This window comes from Pristiophorus japonicus, unplaced genomic scaffold, assembly GCF_044704955.1.
Source record: "Pristiophorus japonicus isolate sPriJap1 unplaced genomic scaffold, sPriJap1.hap1 HAP1_SCAFFOLD_29, whole genome shotgun sequence".
NCBI lineage: Eukaryota > Metazoa > Chordata > Chondrichthyes > Pristiophoridae > Pristiophorus > Pristiophorus japonicus.
In genome coordinates this window covers 2,463,641-2,482,175 of record NW_027252668.1, presented here as the reverse complement: position 1 = coordinate 2,482,175, position 18,535 = coordinate 2,463,641, and the positions used below count along the sequence as shown (strand labels likewise).

Below are 18,535 nucleotides of genomic sequence, written 5' to 3'. Positions count from 1 at the left end.
TAGGTACAGTGTGAACTCACACTCACATACCAGAGACAGGTAGGTACAGAATGAATTCACACTCACATACCAGGGACAGATAGATACAGTGTGAACTCCCACTCACATACCAGAGACAGATAGATACAATGTGAACTCACACTCACATACCAGAGACAGATAGGTACAGTGTGAACTCACACTCACATACCAGAGACAGATAGATACAGTGTGAACTCACACTCACATACCAGAGACAGATAGGTACAGTGTGAACTCCCACTCACATACCAGAGACAGATAGGTGCACAATGAACTCACACTCACATACCAGAGACAGATAGATACAGTGTGAACTCCCACTCACATACCAGAGACAGATAGGTACAGTGTGAACTCACACTCACATACCAGAGACAGATAGGTACAGAATGAACTCACACTCACATACCAGAGACAGATAGGTACAGTGTGAACTCACACTCACATACCAGAGACAGATAGGTACAGTGTGAACTCATACTCACATACCAGAGACTGATAGATACAGTGTGAACTCACTCACATACCAGAGACAGATAGGTACAGAATGAATTCACACTCACATACCAGGGACAGATAGATACAGTGTGAACTCCCACTCACATACCAGAGACAGATAGATACAGTGTGAACTCACACTCACATACCAGAGTCAGATAGGTACAGTGTGAACTCCCACTCACATACCAGAGACAGATAGGTGCACAATGAACTCACACTCACATACCAGAGACAGATAGATACAGTGTGAACTCCCACTCACATACCAGAGACAGATAGGTACAGTGTGAACTCACACTCACATACCAGAGACAGATAGGTACAGAATGAACTCACACTCACATACCAGAGACAGATAGGTACAGTGTGAACTCACACTCACATACCAGAGACAGATAGGTACAGTGTGAACTCATACTCACATACCAGAGACAGATAGATACAGTGTGAACTCACTCACATACCAGAGACAGATAGGTACAGAATGAACTCACACTCACATACCAGGGACAGATAGATACAGTGTGAACTCCCACTCACATACTAGAGACAGATAGGTACAGAATGAACTCCCACTCACATACCAGAGACAGATAGGTACAGTGTGAACTCCCACTCACATACCAGAGACAGATAGATACAGTGTGAACTCACACTCACATACCAGAGACAGATAGATACAGAATGAAACTCACACTCACATACCAGAGACAGATAGGTACAGAATGAACTCCCACTCACATACCAGAGACAGATAGGTACAGTGTGAACTCCCACTCACATACCAGAGATAGATAGATACAGTGTGAACTCCCACTCACATACCAGAGACAGATAGGTACAGAATGAACTCACACTCACATACCAGAGACAGATAGGTACAGAATGAACTCACACTCACATACCAGAGACAGATAGATACAGTGTGAACTCCCACTCACATACCAGAGACAGATAGGTACATTGTGAACTCCCACTCACATACCAGAGACAGATAGATACAGTGTGAACTCCCACTCACATACCAGAGACAGATAGATACAGAATGAACTCACACTCACATACCAGAGACAGATAGGTGCAGAATGAACTCACACTCATATAAGAACATAAGCAATAGGAGCAGGTGTTGGCCATTTGAGGAACAGGATAAAGCTTCATTTGGAAAGACAGGGATTAATCAAGGACAGTCAGCATGGATTTGTTAAGGGAAGGTCATGTCTGACTAACTTGATTGAATTTTTCGAGGAGGTAACCAGGAGGATCGATGAGGGCAGTGCATGTGATGTAGTGTTTATGGATTTTAGCAAAGCTTTTGATAAGGTCCAACATGGCCAACTGATCACGAAAGTAAAAGCCGATGGGATCCAGGGCAAAGTGGCAAGTTGGATCCAAAATTGGCTCAGAGGCAGAAAGCGAAGCGTAATGGTTGATAGGTGTTTTTGTGACTGGAAGGATGTATCCAGTGGGGTTCCGAAGGGCTCAGTGCTGGGTCCCTTGCTTTTTGTGGTATATATCAATGACTTGGACTGGAATGTTGTGGGTATGATTAAGAAGTTTACAGCTGACAGTAAAATAGGCTGTGTGGTTGATAATGAAGAAGAAAGCTGTGGATTGCAGGAAGATATCAATGTACTGGTCTGGTGGGTGGAACAGTGCCAAATGGATTCAATCCAGAGAGGTGTGAGGTCATGCATTTGGGGAGGGCTAACGAGGCAAGGGAATACACCTTAAATGGTACACCACTGAAAAGTGTAGAGGAACAAAGGGACCTTGGAGTACATGTCCACGGATCCCTGAAGGTAGCAGGCCAGGTAGATAAGGTGGTTAAGAAAGCATATGGAATACTTGCCTTTATTAGTCGAGGCATAGAATACAAGAGCCAAGGAGGTTGTGCTTGAACTGTATAAAACACTGGTTGGGCCGCAGCTGGAGTACTGTGTGTAGTTCTGGTCGCCACATTACAGTAAGGTGTGATGGCACTGGAAAGGGTGCAGAGGAGATTTACAAGAATGTTGCCTGGACTGGAGAATATTGGCAATGAGGAAAGATTGGAGAGAGGAGGCTGAGGAGAGACCTGATTGAGGTGTATAAAATTCTGAGGGTTCTGGATAGAGTGGAAAGGAAGGACTTGTTTCCCTTGGCAGAGGGGTCGACAACCAGGGGACATAGATTTAATGTAATTGGGGGGAGGTTTAGAGGAGATACGAGGGGAAATGACTTCACCCAGTGGGTAGTTGGGGTCTGGAACACACTGCCCGAAAGGGTGGTAGAGGCAGAAATCCTCACGACATTTAATACTTGGATGTGCACTTAAAGTGCCGTAACCTTCAGGGCTACGGACCAAGAGCTGGAAAATGGGATTAGACAGGATAGCTCTTGGTCGGCCGGCGCGGACGCAATGGGCCAAAATGGCCTCCTTCCATGCTGTAAATTTCTATGATTCTATGATTTGCCCCTCGAGCCTGCTCCGCCATTGAATTAGATCATGGCTGATCTTCTACCTCAACTCCCGTTGCCCGCACTATCCCCATATCCCTTGATTCCCTTAGTATCAAAATGTCAATGTCAGTCTTGAATACACTCATCACCTGAGCATCCACATCCCTCTGGGGTAGAGCATTCCAAAGATTCACAACCCTCTCAGTGAAGACATTTCTCCTCATCTCAGATCTAAATGGCTGAGCCCTTATTGTGAGTCTAACACTCCTAGTTCTGGACTGTCCATCCAGTGGAAGCAGCCTCTCAGCATCTACCCTGTCAATCCCCCTCAGGGTCTTATATGTTTCAATAAGATCACCTCTCATTCTTCTCATCTCCAAGTGTATAGACCCACACCTTTCACCTTCCTAAGTGCTTGCTGTACCTACATGTTAACTTTCAATGTTTTGCGTACAATGGCACTCAAGTCCCCCTGAATTGCAACATTTACTAATCTCTCAGGTTTTAAACAATATTCTGGTTTTCTATTCATATAAAGTAAAACCTCCACTCATACCAGAAACTGGCAGATACAGAGGAATACCCACACTCACATCTCAGAGCCTGACAGATACAGAGTAATACCCACACTTGCGTACCAGAAAATGAGTTACAGAATAAAACCCACAAATGTAATTCCAGAGTCAGACAGGTACAGAGTAAAACCCACATTCTCATTTTAGACACTGACAGGTACATAATAAAACCCACATTCACAGACCAGAAAGAGAAGATACTGAAAAAAAAAATAACACACACAAAGCAGGGACTGACGGATAAAGACTAAAACCCACACTCACGTAAACCCCTCTCTTCCACAGCAGAAATTGACAGGTAGAAAGGAAAACCCACACTCATGTAGTGGTAAATGAATGGTACAGAGTAAAACTCACTCACACATCAGAAACTGACAGGTACAGAGTGGAACCACATTCACAAGCTAGAAACTGACAGTTACAGCGTAAAACCCGCTCTCACTTTTCACAACCTGAGAGTTAGAGTAAAACACAGATTCGCATATCAGAAACTGACAGGTAGATTAAGCCCCACATTCGCAAACAGAAACTGATAGATACAGTGTAAACCACATACCCACTTCGCTGAAATCAGCTGTTACATAATAAAATGCGCACTCACACACCAGAACTGGTACAGAGTGAAACTCACTCACATATCGGAGACAGATAGATACAGAGTGAAACTCACACACTCTGTGTTGTACCATTATTTTATAAAAGGGCGATAGCAGAATGAATAAATCGACTAAATTAACACTGTGGTTTCCTCTTAAAAGAGCCGTTGCCTTTTTTAATGCTTTTTCCTGTGTTGTGAATTTATTTGCAATGGTCACCGCCTTTGTCCCATTCCGACACGGCGTGCTTGGCCAGCTCCCCGGGCAGCAGCAGACTCACAGCGGTCTGGGTGTGGACACAATCCACAACAGCCAAACTATTGGAGGTTGGTGCCATCTTCTGGCTGCCAGCCAGTAGTGCAACAAGATAACCATTCATCAGTAACTGTTTTAAGCTGGAGACAAATAACCTGAACACCTTGTTTACGTTCAGATTACAATGATTGCAGTTAGTCCTGACTAAAGCACCAAAGACCCATGGTGAGTGGTCTGTCAATACAGAGGTTTACATGTTAAACTTAGTGTGATGGTGCTATAGTGCTGAGCATAGCTGCCTTCCCAGGGGTTGACTCAGGTTTCATTCTCGGCCAGCACAAACAGGCTCCATTTAATACAGTTTATGTCACCATGTCGCAGTTTAGAACCGAACACGAGTGCCTTCCAGAAAATGCCATTTCTCTAACATTTACAAAGCACATTCATCATCCATTTATTTATCACATAAAATTGAGGTTTCATTTATTTTTGGTGATAACTATAGTTTAATCTATATGGGACTGAAGAAAAAGTAACTGGGATGAGGACTCAGTCCAGACTTTAAACTAATAAATGGGGTGAGGGCTCGGTCCAAGCAAGATTACTATTGACAGTGACCATTTGTAATTGGAGGGAAGGTGTCCCAGCACCGTGCTTCCATTCTGATTAAAATGATTGCACAGCAATTTATTTGTCCCGCTGAAGACCCATAAGAAGCAGTTTGTCTGCAAATACAAAATGACTGATGTGTGGGCAATGGTGGTATAGTGCTGAGCATAGCTGCCTTTCAAGCAGTTGACCCGGGTTCGATTCTTGGCCATCTCAACCGAGGTACTTTTAATATCCGTCGCAGGTCAGAACTGAATTATGGAATCTTGCAGCAGGATTTTACAACAAGACAATTGTCAATCCCATTTGTAAATTAAAATTAACAAAATTAAACTAAAAGGGACTTCAAACTAATAAATGAGTACTCAGTGAAAAACTATAGTAAAAATGGTAGTTAAATGTCCAAAAAATGGGTGAAGAGCAGAGTTCGGGTCCCAAACAGTGCCAAGCATACTGCAAGTGAAGATAATAGTAAAATAACGAATGTAGTTACAGCAGCAGTGACAGACAAGAAAGGTGTTGAATTAAACGGTATGAGATAGGCGGCATCAATTCTCAATTAAGCAGAAACTGTCATGTACAGAGGAAGACCCACACTCACATTTCTGAAACTGGCAGATAAATAGAGAAAATCCCACCCTCACACACCAGAGACAGATAAATACCGGGAAAATCCGACCCTCACATATCAGACAGATATATACATAGAAAATCCCACCCTCACATACCAGAGACAGATATATACAGGGAAAATACCACCCTCATGCACCAGAAACAGATATATACAGGGAAAATCCCACCCTCACATACCGGAGACAAATATATACAGAGGAAATCCCACCCTCACATACCAGAGACAGATATATACAGGGAAAATACCACCCTCATGCACCAGAAACAGAATTATACAGAGAAAATCCCTCCCTCACATACCAGAGACAGATATATACAGAGGAAATTTCACCCTCACACACCAGAGACAGATATATACAGGGAAAATCCTACCCTCACACACCAGAGACAGATATATACAGGGAAAAGCCCACCCTCACATACCAGAGACAGATATATACAGGGAAAATTCCACCCTCACAAACCAGAGACAGATATATACAGGGAACATCCCACCATCACATACCAGAGACAGATATATACAGAGAAAATCCCACCCTCACACACCAGAGGCAGAAATATACAGGGAAAATCTCACCCTCACACACCAGAGACAGATATATACAGGGAAAATCCCACCCTCACATGCCGGAGACTGTAGATATACAGAGAAAATCCCACTCCTACACACCAGAGACAGGTGTATACAGAGAAAATCCCACTCTCACATACCAGAGACAGATATATACAGAGAAAATCCCACCCTCACACAACAGAGACAGATATATACAGGGAACATCCCACCCTCACATGCCGGAGACTGTAGATATACAGAGAAAATCCCACTCCCACACACTAGAGACGGATTTATACATGGAAAATCCCACCCTCACACACCAGAGACAGATATATATCGGGAAAATTCCACTCCCACACACCAGAGACAGATATATACAGGGAAAATCCCACCCTCACATACCAGAGACAGATATAGAGAGAGAAAATCCCACACTTAGATACCAGAGACCAATTATATACATAGATAATCCCACCCTCACATACCGGAGATTGATATATACAGGGAAAATCCCACCATCACACACCAGAGACTGATCCATACAGGACAAATCCCACCCTCACATACCAGAGACAGATATAAGCATGGAAAATGCCAACCTCATGCACCAGAGACCGATTCTATACAGAGAAATTCCCTCCCTCACACACCAGAGACAGATATATACAGAGAAAATCCCACCCTCACACACCAGAGACAGAATATATTCAGGGAAAATCCCATCCTCAAATATCGGAGACTACATATCTACAGAGAAAATCCCACTTTCACACACCAGAGACAGGTGTATACAGTGAAAATCCCACCCTCACACACCAGAGACAGATATATACATAGAAAATCCCGCCCTCACAAACCAGACAGATTTTTACAGGGAAAATCCCAGCCTCACACACCAGAGACAGATATATACAGGGAAAAGCCCACCCTCACACACCAGAGACAGATATATACATGGCAAATTCCACCCTCACACACCAGAAACAGATATATATCGGGAAAATTCCACTCCCACACACCAGAGACAGATATATACATAGAAAATCTCACCCTCACACACCAGAGACAGATTTATACCAGGAAAATCCAACCCGCACACACCAGTGACAGATATAAACAGGGAAAATCACACCCTCACACAGCAGAGACAGATATATATCGGGAAAATTCCACTCCCACACACCAGAGACAGATATATACAGGCGGTGTGAGCTGTGAGGAGGATGCTAAGAGGCTGCAGGGTGACTTGGACAGATTAGGTGAGTGGGCAAATACATGGCAGATGCAGTATAATGTGGATAAATGTGAGGCTATCCATTTTGGGGGCAAAAACACGAAGGCAGAATATTATCTGAATGGCGGCAGACTAGAAAAAGGGGAGGTGCAACGAGACCTGGGTGTCATCGTTCATCAGTCACTGAAAGTGGGCACGCAGGTACAGCAGGCGGTAAAGAAGGCAAATGTTATGTTGTCCTTCATAGCTAGGGGATTTAATATTGGATCAGGGAGGTCTTACTGCAGTTGTACAGGGCCTTATTGAGGCCTCACCTGGAATATTGTGTTCGGTTTTGGTCTCCTAGTCTGAGGAAGGACGTTCTTGCTAATGAGGGAGTGCAGCGAAGGTTCACCAGACTGATTCCAGGGATGGCTGGGCTGTTATATGAGGAGAGACTGGATCAACTGGGCCTTTATTCACTGGCATTTAGAAGGATGAGAGGTGATCTCATAGAAACATAGAAGATTCTGACAGGACTGCACAGGTTAGGTGCGGGAAGAATGTTCTCGATGTTGGGGAAGTCCAGAACCAGGGGACATAGTCTTAGGATAAGGGGTAGGCCATTTAGGACTGAGATGAGGAGAAACTTCTTCACTCCTAGAGAGTTGTTGACCTGTGGAATTCCCTGCCGCAGAGATTTGTTGATGCCAGTTCATTGGATATATTCAAAAGGGAGTTAGATATGGCCCATACGTTTAAGGGGATCAAGGGGTATGGAGAGAAAGCAGGAAAGGGGTACTAAAGGAATGATCAGCCATGATCGTATTGAATGGCGGTGCAGGCTCGAAGGGCCGAATGGCCTACTCCTGCACCTATTTTCTATGTTTCTATACTCCCATACCAGAGACTGACAGGCACAGATCTGGATACATACTCCCATACCAGACACTGACAGCGCACAAATAGATACATACTCCCATACCCGACACTGACAGGGCACAGATAGAAACATACTCTCATACCTGAGGCTGACAGGCACACAGATAGATACATACTCCCACACCAGCGACTAACAGGCACAGAGCAAGATACGTACTCCCATACCTGACACTGACAGTGCACAGATAGATACATACACCCATACCAGAGACCGACAGGCACAGAGATAGGCACATACTCCCACACCAGCGACCGACAGGCACTGAGATAGATACATACTCCCATACCAGAGACTGACAGGTACACTCATAGAAACATGCTCCCATACCAGACACTGACAGCGCATAAATGGATATATATGCCCATACCAGACGTTGGCAGCACACTTATAGATATATACTCCCATACCAGAGATTCACAGTCACACAGATGGAAACATCCTTACCAGACACTAACTGGCACAGAGAAAGATACATAATCCCATACCTGACACTGACAGGTGCACAGATAGGTACATATTCCCACACCAGCGACTGAAAGGGACAGAGATAGATACATACTACCATACTAGAAATTGACAGGCACACGGATAGATACATACTCCCAGACCAGACACTGACAGGCACACAGGTGGATACATACTACATAACAGCTTCTGACAGGCACACAGATAGATATATACTCTCATATCAAAGGAAAACCATCTCTGAATTAGGTAGAAACTGTCAGTTATAGGATAAGACCCAGACCAATAAATCAGAAGATGACAAGTACAGAATAAAATCCAGACTCCCATAACTGACACTGCCAGATACAGACTAAAGCCCACACGCACATACCAGGGACCAATAGATACAGATCGACACTCTCGCTCACGTACCAGAGATTGAGAGAAACCAACTAAAACCCACAATCGCAAAGCTGAAAAAGACAGATACAGAGTACTCCACTCTATTCTGTATCAATAATTGACAGGTAGAAAGGAAAATGAATACTGGTACATCATAAAGAAAATGCTGGAAATCTCAGCGGGTCAGGCAGCATCAGTGGAGAGAGGAACAGAGTTACTGTTTCAGGTGGATGAGCCTTTGTCATCGAACTGAAACGTTAACTCTCTCTCTCTCTCTCTCTCTCTCTCTCTCCACAGATGCTGCCTGACCCGCTGAGATTTCCAGTATTTTCTGGTTTTATTTCCGATTCCATCATCCACAGTATTTTGCTTTTATACTCGACTATCATAATGAACATAAGAACATAAGAAATAGGAGCAGGACTGGTACGGAATAAAACACACCGTCATATCAAACACTGAGGCCTACTCAAAATTAGCTCATTATTTAAATTTACTTTCAATTAACAAGGGCTTTAATTATAAATATTAAACAGCTACCAGACTGACCCTGGAACGACAGGCTCCTTCTTGTCCACATTAAAAGATTAACATATTTTAAAAGTACTTGGATGAACACTTGAAGTGCCGTAACCTACAGGGCTATTGACCGAGAGCTGGAAAGTGGGATTAGGCTGGGAAGCTCTTGGTCGGCCGGCACGGATACAATGGGCCGAATGGGATTATTTCCTTTCCAGACTCTCTCACTCTCTGTTTCTAACATCATCATAGGCAGTCCCTCAGAATCGAGGAAGACTTGCTAAAAATCCTTACTACTAGGGGAATCAAGGGGTATGGTGAGAAAGCAGGAACGGGGTACTGAAGTTGCATGTTCAGCCATGAACTCATTGAATGGCGGTGCAGGCTAGAAGGGCCGAATGGCCTACTCCTGCACCTATTTTCTATGTTTCTATGACAGATACAGAGTAAAAGTCATCATCATATACCAGAGGTGGGCTGATACAGAATAAAGTCCATAATCACAAACCCGGTTCCAATACAGTACATAGAAACCCCCCACAATAATCAGAGAATGTGTGTAAAGATTAAAATCCACACTCACAAACGAGAAATTCACAGGTATTGATTAAAACATTCACTTATATATCCCAAACAGAAAGTGAATTAAAATTTGACTGGATCCTATGGCCGTGAATTGAACGCAGATCAACTAGCTTGGAAGTCCCACACTGACACACTGTACCAGAGAGTGACAGATACAGTGACTGGGAGTATAGTAAAGACAATCACACACTGACGCACTACCAGAGAGTGACAGATAGTGTCTTTACTATATTTCCTGTGAATCACACACACACTGCACCAGAGAGTGACAGATACAGTGTCTTTACTATAATCCCCAGTCAATCACACACTGACACACTGTACCGGACAGTGATATATACAGTATCTATCTTACACTGACCAGTGAATCCCACATTAGCACACAGTACCTGAGTGACAGAGGCAGTGTGTAGTGTCTCTGCACCTTGTTACAAACTCACACGAGGCATGGATATATCAGACACGGTCACTCTGTGACCTTCACTTTATTCCCAGGACTAAAGATTGATGATCCTGGGTGCAACCTCCTCTTTTGTACCTGGAAGCCCAGGTGAGGAGCTAACTCCCTGTGGTCAGGGTGTGCATTACAAGGGTACAGTTACAGTATGCATGAGTTACAGTTACATACTTATACGTTTGGTTGAAATGGATTGCCCAGTAATGTCTATCCCACACTCAGTGATTAACCCCACTGTTCACACTAGATTCAGATGAGCGCCTCCACATGCTTTTACTGGTTGTTTGGAGTTTTCAGCCGGACCAATAAAATACTTTGCAATAGTTTAAGCTGAACATAAACATGGTTCTGAGCAATCTCTGGAATTTAAAATGGGTTCTGCTGAATGATTGTCACTTGTTGCAGCACTCGCTTTCAGCCAGGAGATGGCAGCAACCTCTAACAGTTAGGAGTGTGCAGATTGTGTCCACACATCGAGACGGCCATGAGTCTGGTACTGCCCAGGGAGCTGGCCAAGCACACCAGCTCCAAGTAAATCTCCACAAATTACTGACAAAAAAACCAGAAAACACCACGATTCACATACAAGAAACTGACAGATGCAGGTTAAAATCCCAACTCCAGGGCCGGAAACTGGCAGGTACTGATTAAAACCCACACTCGTATAGCAGAAACAGACAGGTTGAACCGAAAACCCATATTCATGTAACAGAGATTGACAGGTACAGATAAAATCCACATTCTCTGACAAGACACTGGCAGGTACTGATTAAAACCCTTAGTCATTCATATAACAGAAATTTACAGGTACAGCACAAAACTCTGACTAAAGTATCACAACCTGACAGGTACACAGTGAAAAGCACAATCACATCCCAGAAACTGCTAATACAGTGTAAGATTCACATAACAGAAACGAGAGAGGTGCAGAATGAAACACCACTCAAATACCAGAAACTGACAGATACAGTGCATAACCCACATTCGTATACCAGAAACAGGGAGTAAAACACATGCTCACATCCCAGAGATTGGAAGGTGCAAATAAAACCCAACACATATAACAGAAATTGACAGGTTCAGAGTGAAACCCACACTCTCATACCAGAGACGCACAATACAGAGTCAAACCCGAACTAACATACCACAAACTGAAGATAGTGGGGGAAAAACATTCACATATCAGAAACAAACAGATGAAGATTAAAACCCACACTCATGCACCATGAACCTAGAGATTCAGAGTAAACCCTTCTCAGCAGAAATTGACAGGTAGAAAGGAAACCCCACACTCCTGTATCAGAAACTGACTAATACAGAGTAAAACCAATATTAGCATACCAGAGACCGACGGGTAGAGAGAAGGATCCACGTTCACAATACAGACACTGACTGATGCAGAGTAAAATTCACACCCACATACCAGAGACAACTATACAGTTGAAGTGGTGTACATGGATTTCCAAAAAGCGTTCGACAAAGTGCCACATTAGGTTTACAAGCAAAGTTGAAGCCCATGGAATAAAAGGGACAGTGGCAGCATGGATAAGAAATGAGGTAAGTGACAGGAGTGAGAAGGGTTTTATTTTGGACTGGAGGAAGGTACACAGTGATGTTCCCCAAGGGTCAGTATTGGACCAGTGCTTTGCTTGATACATATTAATGACTTGGATGTGAGTGTACAGGGCACAATTTCAAAACTTGCAGATGAAACAAAACTTGGAAGTATAGTGAACAGTGAGGAGCACATTGATAGACTTCAGGATGACATAGGCAGGTTGGTAGAATGGGCGGACACGTGGCAGATGAAATTTAACGCAGAAACGTGTGAATGATATTCTTTCTACCAAAATGTGAGGAGAAGCAATATAAACGAAAGGGTACAATTCTAAAGGGGGTGCATGAACAGAGACCTGGGGGTATATGTGCACAGATTGTTGAACATGGCAGGGCAGGTTGAGGAAGTGGTTAAAAAAGCTTCCGGGACCCAGAGCTTCATGAATAGAGGTATACAGTACAAAAGCGTGGAACATATGATGAACCTGTATAAAACACTGGTTCGGCCTCAACTGGGAACCACAATTTAGGAAGGATGTGAAGGCCTTGGAGAGGGTGCAGCAAAGATTAATGAGAATGATTCCAGGGATCAGGGACTTCAGTCACATGGACAGACTAGAGAAGTTGGCGTTGTTCTCCATGGAGCAGAGTAGATTGGGAGAAGATGTGATAGAGGTCTTCAAAATCGTGAGGGATCTGGACAGAGTAGATAGAGGGAAACTGTTCCCAGTGGCATAAGGGTCGAGAGCCAGAGGACACAGATTTAAGCTGATAGACAAATGAACCAAAGGCACCATTAGAAAAAACATGTTTAAACAGTGAGTGTTCAACATCTGGAATGCACTGTCTGAAAGGGTGTTGGAGGCAGACTCAATCACTGCTTTCAAAAGGGAGTTGGATAAGTAACAAAGTAAAACAGAAATTGCAGGGCTCCGGGGAAAGGGCAGGGGAATGGGACTGGCTGAAGTGCCCTTGCAGAGAGGCAGCATGGCCTCAACGGGCTGAACGGCCTTCCGTACTGAACTCATTCTATAAACATGTACAGAGTGAAACCCACACTCACATGCCAGAACTGATAGATAGAGCAAGGCCCAGACTCACATACCAGAAATCGACAGCGATAACAAAATAAGAGCAGGTGTCGGCCATATGGCCCCACGAGCCTGGTCCGCCATTCAATAAAATCATGGCCGAACTTTTACATCAACTCTGCTTTCTCGCCTTATCCTTGTTTCCCTTTGTGCCCAAAAATCTATCGATTTCAGTCTTGAATACACTCATTGCCTGATCATCCACATCCCTCTGGCGTAGAGCATTCCAAAGATTCACAACCCTGTGAGTGAACACATTTCTCCCAATCTCAGTTCGATATCATTGTACCATCGCTACCTTGCTTGAAAACTCCAACCCATTTACATTAAGGGCTAACATACCATTTATCTCCCTAATTGTTTGCTGTAACTACATGTTAACTTTCTGTGATTCATGTACAAGGACACTCAAATTCCACTCAATAACATTTACTAGTCTATCACTTTTTTTTTTAAAGTTAGTTTCATTCATATAAAATAAAATCCACACTCCCACCTCAGTCTGAACAATACACAACAAAACCCACACTCACATATCAGTGACTGTCAGGGACAGAGTAAAACACACACTCACATAACAGAAACTGACAGGTAGAGAGCAAAACATGCATTTGCATAACAGAAACTAATAGGTACAAAGTAAAACCCACACACACATCCCGGAGACAGTGAGATACTGTGAAAATCACACTCACATACTCGAAGCTGACAGGTGTATAATGAAACCCAAATTCGCCTAGCAGAAACTGAAGAAAAAACAACACTCACAGCTGTCGATTTAGTTTTGAATTCTCAGATATCAGTTTCACTGTCCGGTTCCACCTCAGCGTCGCCCGAATATCCACCAACTACAAACTCGGTCCCTGGTCGCCGTTTCCCTTTGCTCTCAGACCCGTTCATTTACACCACCTGCCGAACTAAGAGCTTGTTTAGGGGCTGAGACTCAGATTTCAGTCACACATTCTCTCTCGCAAGCCCTTTTCAAGTTTATTTTTCAATTCCTGTTGCGGGTCAGTCCATTTATTAAGCCGACACTCCCCGCAGTGTAACAACCCAGAATGGGAGTTCTTACAGAGACCAGAACCGGGGCAGTTTGAATACTCTGTTCCTCTTCTCTTTTCACAGAAGGACCCCCAGTTCTGGCCTCACTCCCGCCTTTGCAGGATCGATAATCTGTGAAACCCAACTTTTACAAAGATTGAGTTGGAATGTGTCCCGTTACAGAATCGGTGGGGATTGATTCCCGCCCATTAGACAGTTTGAAATAGTACCCGAATTTAATCCTGATTGTAACAGCCTGGAACTTGCAAGGGGAATATGTAAAAGACAAAATTAATTAAAATCTTTGACTAATGGTGAATTTATATTCACATAATCCGCTATTTTAAAATTTCTTGGCGGGGTTTTTGAATTAAAAATCGATATTCTGACTGTTGGAGACAGTAATTTCCGCCCTACTTTCATTGGTGGGCTAAACAGACTGTGATTGGTCACCTGGAAAGACCAATGAAATGCACCACTGAGCGGCCAATCACAAATTCGCTCGCTGCATTCTTCCAGAAGGTACAAGAAAGGCAGATGTGGGAGGAGTTTCTCATTTTTTCTCTGAACGTGTGGATTGTGGAAATGTCTGGGAGAGGAAAAACCGGCGGTAAAGTTCGGGCCAAGGCCAAGTCTCGCTCCTCGCGGGCCGGACTGCAGTTCCCTGTGGGCCGTGTTCACAGGCATCTGCGAAAGGGCAACTACGCTGAGCGTGTGGGTGCCGGAGCCCCGGTCTACATGGCTGCTGTGCTCGAGTATCTGACCGCTGAAATCCTGGAGCTGGCCGGCAACGCGGCCCGCGACAACAAGAAGACCCGCATCATCCCCAGACACCTGCAGCTGGCCATCCGCAACGACGAGGAGCTCAACAAGCTGCTGGGAAAGGTGACCATCGCTCAGGGCGGAGTGCTGCCTAATATCCAGGCTGTGCTACTGCCCAAGAAAACCGCCAGTGCGCCCAAGGGCAAGTAAAGCGGACAGGATTTAATCTAATTACCCAAAGGCTCTTTTCAGAGCCACCCACAGTATCTATCAAAGGGCTGCTTTCTGTTCTGTGGATAACAATTGTCCCAGATTTAATTTAACATACACTATAATTAAGCTGAACGTTTGCTGATCAGAAATGAGCCTCAGACGTTCTTAGTTATAACCTTAAACCATCTAGAAGTGTGGATTTTCAAACCGTGCCGCATGTTTGCTATTAGCCGATATTCGGATCAGTGATTTAATAGAGGGCGACTGGCTTCCGAGAAATACAAAACAGACGGAGACTGTAATGTCTGGGTAAAGGAGACTGTATCCCCCCCGCCCGCTCATTGTGACCGGCACACCAGGAGTTCCTGATCTCATAAAAATCTTTGTAAATATTTAATAATTCCCATATTCCTACAGCCACTACACTGGAAAAGTACTTCATTGGCTGAGAAGTCCGATGGTCGTCTAAGGTACTAGAAAAATCTGTTACTGTACTTTAATTAAAAATCTGAAATAATTTCCCAACCAAACTGTCCACTCACATCCCCAGGTCACTGCTCTCTCTGTGAGGAGGTGGGTGGCTCTTAAAAGAGCCTTTGTGTTGTGCTGGGTGGAAAAGGTGGAGTTGTTCAGCCGCCGAATCCATAGAGAGTGCGGCCCTGCCGTTTGAGAGCATATACCACATCCATGGCAGTGACCGTCTTGCGCTTGGCGTGCTCGGTGTAGGTGACGGCGTCCCTGATGACATTCTCCAGGAAAACCTTCAGCACCCCGCGGGTCTCCTCGTAGATCAGGCCCGAGATCCGCTTGACACCGCCACGGCGAGCCAGGCGGCGGATGGCGGGTTTGGTGATGCCCTGGATGTTATCACGGAGCACTTTACGGTGCCGCTTGGCTCCGCCTTTGCCCAGTCCTTTGCCTCCTTTACCTCGTCCAGACATGTTGATTCTTCACTCAAACTGTCGCTGAATGAGGAACCAACTGATCCTGGCTCCTTTTTTTTATAGAGCTGGCTCCGACCTGACTGAGAAAGCGCACAGTGAGAGAGGCGGGAAGGGCAGGAGACAGAGTGAGAGGTTAAATAGAGAGCGCGGCAGGGGAGGAGACAGAATCAAGATTGAGAGACAGAGCAGAGCGCCGCCTCTGATCTTCCAGCTCCACCTCCAGCTTTCTGCAACCGCCAATTTCAAATTGTTTTCTCCACAATACAACCGATACACAGCGCTCCGCACAAACCCTTACAGACTCGGAATTCATATTCAAGGCTTCCAGTGACCAGAAGCTTTTAAATAAGGTTCCGGTACAATTAACAATCAGGAATATTCCCGCCTATATAGTCCGTTCCCTGTCAATCTCAGACCTTATTCCATCTCCTCTCACAGACCGGTTCAGCAGTTTACAAACACCTTATTCCAGCTGATTTGGAGAATCTGGTGTTTGGGGTTTGAGTTGTGAGGCGGGGTATCGCCGCCAGTCCCACCGTCTCACAGAGACTCTTCCTCCTGAATCTGTGAAATGACAATGACCAGGAACTGAGACTGGAGCCGGACTCAAACCCCAGTTACAGTGAGGCCCAGGCCGAACATCCCATTCTCTGTGTTTTATTGTCGGCACTGAGAGAGGGGTGGGTGCGGACACTGGGGGAGGGGTGAGATCAGACACTGTGGGAGATGTGGTGCAGACACTGCGGGAGGGGTAGGTGCAGACACTGGGGGAGGGGTGGGTGCAGCCAATGCCAACGAATCATCAGGGATCCCGGGGTCATTTTCAATGATTTCTATCTGGAATCTGAGCCCGCGACAGGGATCATTTGATTCCGGGATCCGCCCTTTTCTGAGAGGCGTGGGTGGCTCTGAGAAGAGCTTTTGGGTTAAAATGTTTAGAAGTTGCCTTTTTATTTACTTTTTGGGCGCTGCTTTCCATACCTTTGCTGATTTGGGCGTGGCCTTGACCCTCGGGTTCTCCACTTTTTTGGCCGCCTTCACTTTCTTGGGGCTCTTGGGCTTTTTCGCCGCCGCCTTCTTCCCAGCCGTCCCTTTCACTATCTTTTTTTTGCTGTTGGCGCCTTCTTGGTGCTCGTTTTCTTGGCTGCTGCTTCCTTTGCTGGAGATTTCGTGGCTGCTGCTTTCTTTGCTGGACATTTCTTGGCTGCTGGCTTCTTCACCTTCTTTCCCACTTTCCCCTGGGGATCTGTATTCGCGATTTTGAAGGAGCCCGAGGCGCCCGTGCCCTTGATCTGCTTCAGGGAGTCATTCATCGCATTCTTCTTGATACTGGACCTGATCTGGGACCCGCGCTTCTCCACGTCGACGTCTTTGGCCGCCAGAGCCTTCTTTATCGCGGCCAGTGACATTCCCCTGCGATCCTTGCCATCAGCCACAACCTTGAGGATCTGGTCGCCCAACTTGGGACCGGCTGGCCCGGAGCGGGGAGCCGCCGCCGCCTTCTTGCTGTGAGCCTTGGTTTGAGCGACGGCGGCAGGAGGAGCCGTTTCGGCGGCTGCAGTATCAGTCATGTCCGCGACTCTGGAAAATCTCTCTGACAGTCAGAGCTGGGTCAGAAATGAAATGAGAGGCGGCGACACAGAGCAACTTAAAGACATGCACAGTATCAGTTCCAGACTGACCGGTGAAGTCCCGTTTTATTCTGAAAGATCCCTTTGAAGAGACAGAAGATGCAGTCTCCTCTCTCACTGATATTGTACCAGAGACGGATGCATTATTAATCCCATACTGCGGGACAGTGTCAGAGAGTGAGAGAAACAATGTCGCACATTTATCACTCGCTTGCCTGTTGTACTCTCTGCAATCTTGCAGCTCAGGGCCATAAGAACATAACAAATCGGAACAGGAGTAGGCCATTTGGCTCCTCGAGCCTGCTCTGTCTTTCAATAAGATCATGGCGGATCTGATCATGGACTCAGCTCCACTTCCCTGCCCCCTCCCCATAACCATTTACTCCCTTATCGCTCAAAAATCTGTCTATCGCCACCTTAAATATATTCAATGGCACAGCCTTCACAGTTGTCTGGAGCAGATAATTCCATAGATTTCCAACCCTCTGAGAGAAGAAATTCCTCCTCATCCCAATTTTAAATGGGCGGCCACTTATTCTAAG

The 18,535-nt window shown here is 45.2% G+C and overlaps 2 protein-coding genes across 2 annotated transcripts; one reads left to right on the top strand and one right to left on the bottom strand.

Annotated features, from left to right (window-relative positions):
• The first annotated feature begins 15,028 nt into the window (after nucleotides 1-15,028).
• LOC139248181 (histone H2A type 2-A-like) lies at nucleotides 15,029-15,415 on the top strand. The gene has a single exon (XM_070871921.1). The coding sequence runs from the start codon at nucleotides 15,029-15,031 to the stop codon at nucleotides 15,413-15,415; it is 387 nt and encodes a 128-aa protein (XP_070728022.1).
• A 2,044-nt stretch (nucleotides 15,416-17,459) lies between these two features.
• On the bottom strand, nucleotides 17,460-17,933 carry LOC139248112 (histone H1-like). Its single transcript, XM_070871861.1, has one exon. The coding sequence runs from the start codon at nucleotides 17,931-17,933 to the stop codon at nucleotides 17,460-17,462; it is 474 nt and encodes a 157-aa protein (XP_070727962.1).
• Between the last annotated feature and the right edge of the window lie 602 nt (nucleotides 17,934-18,535).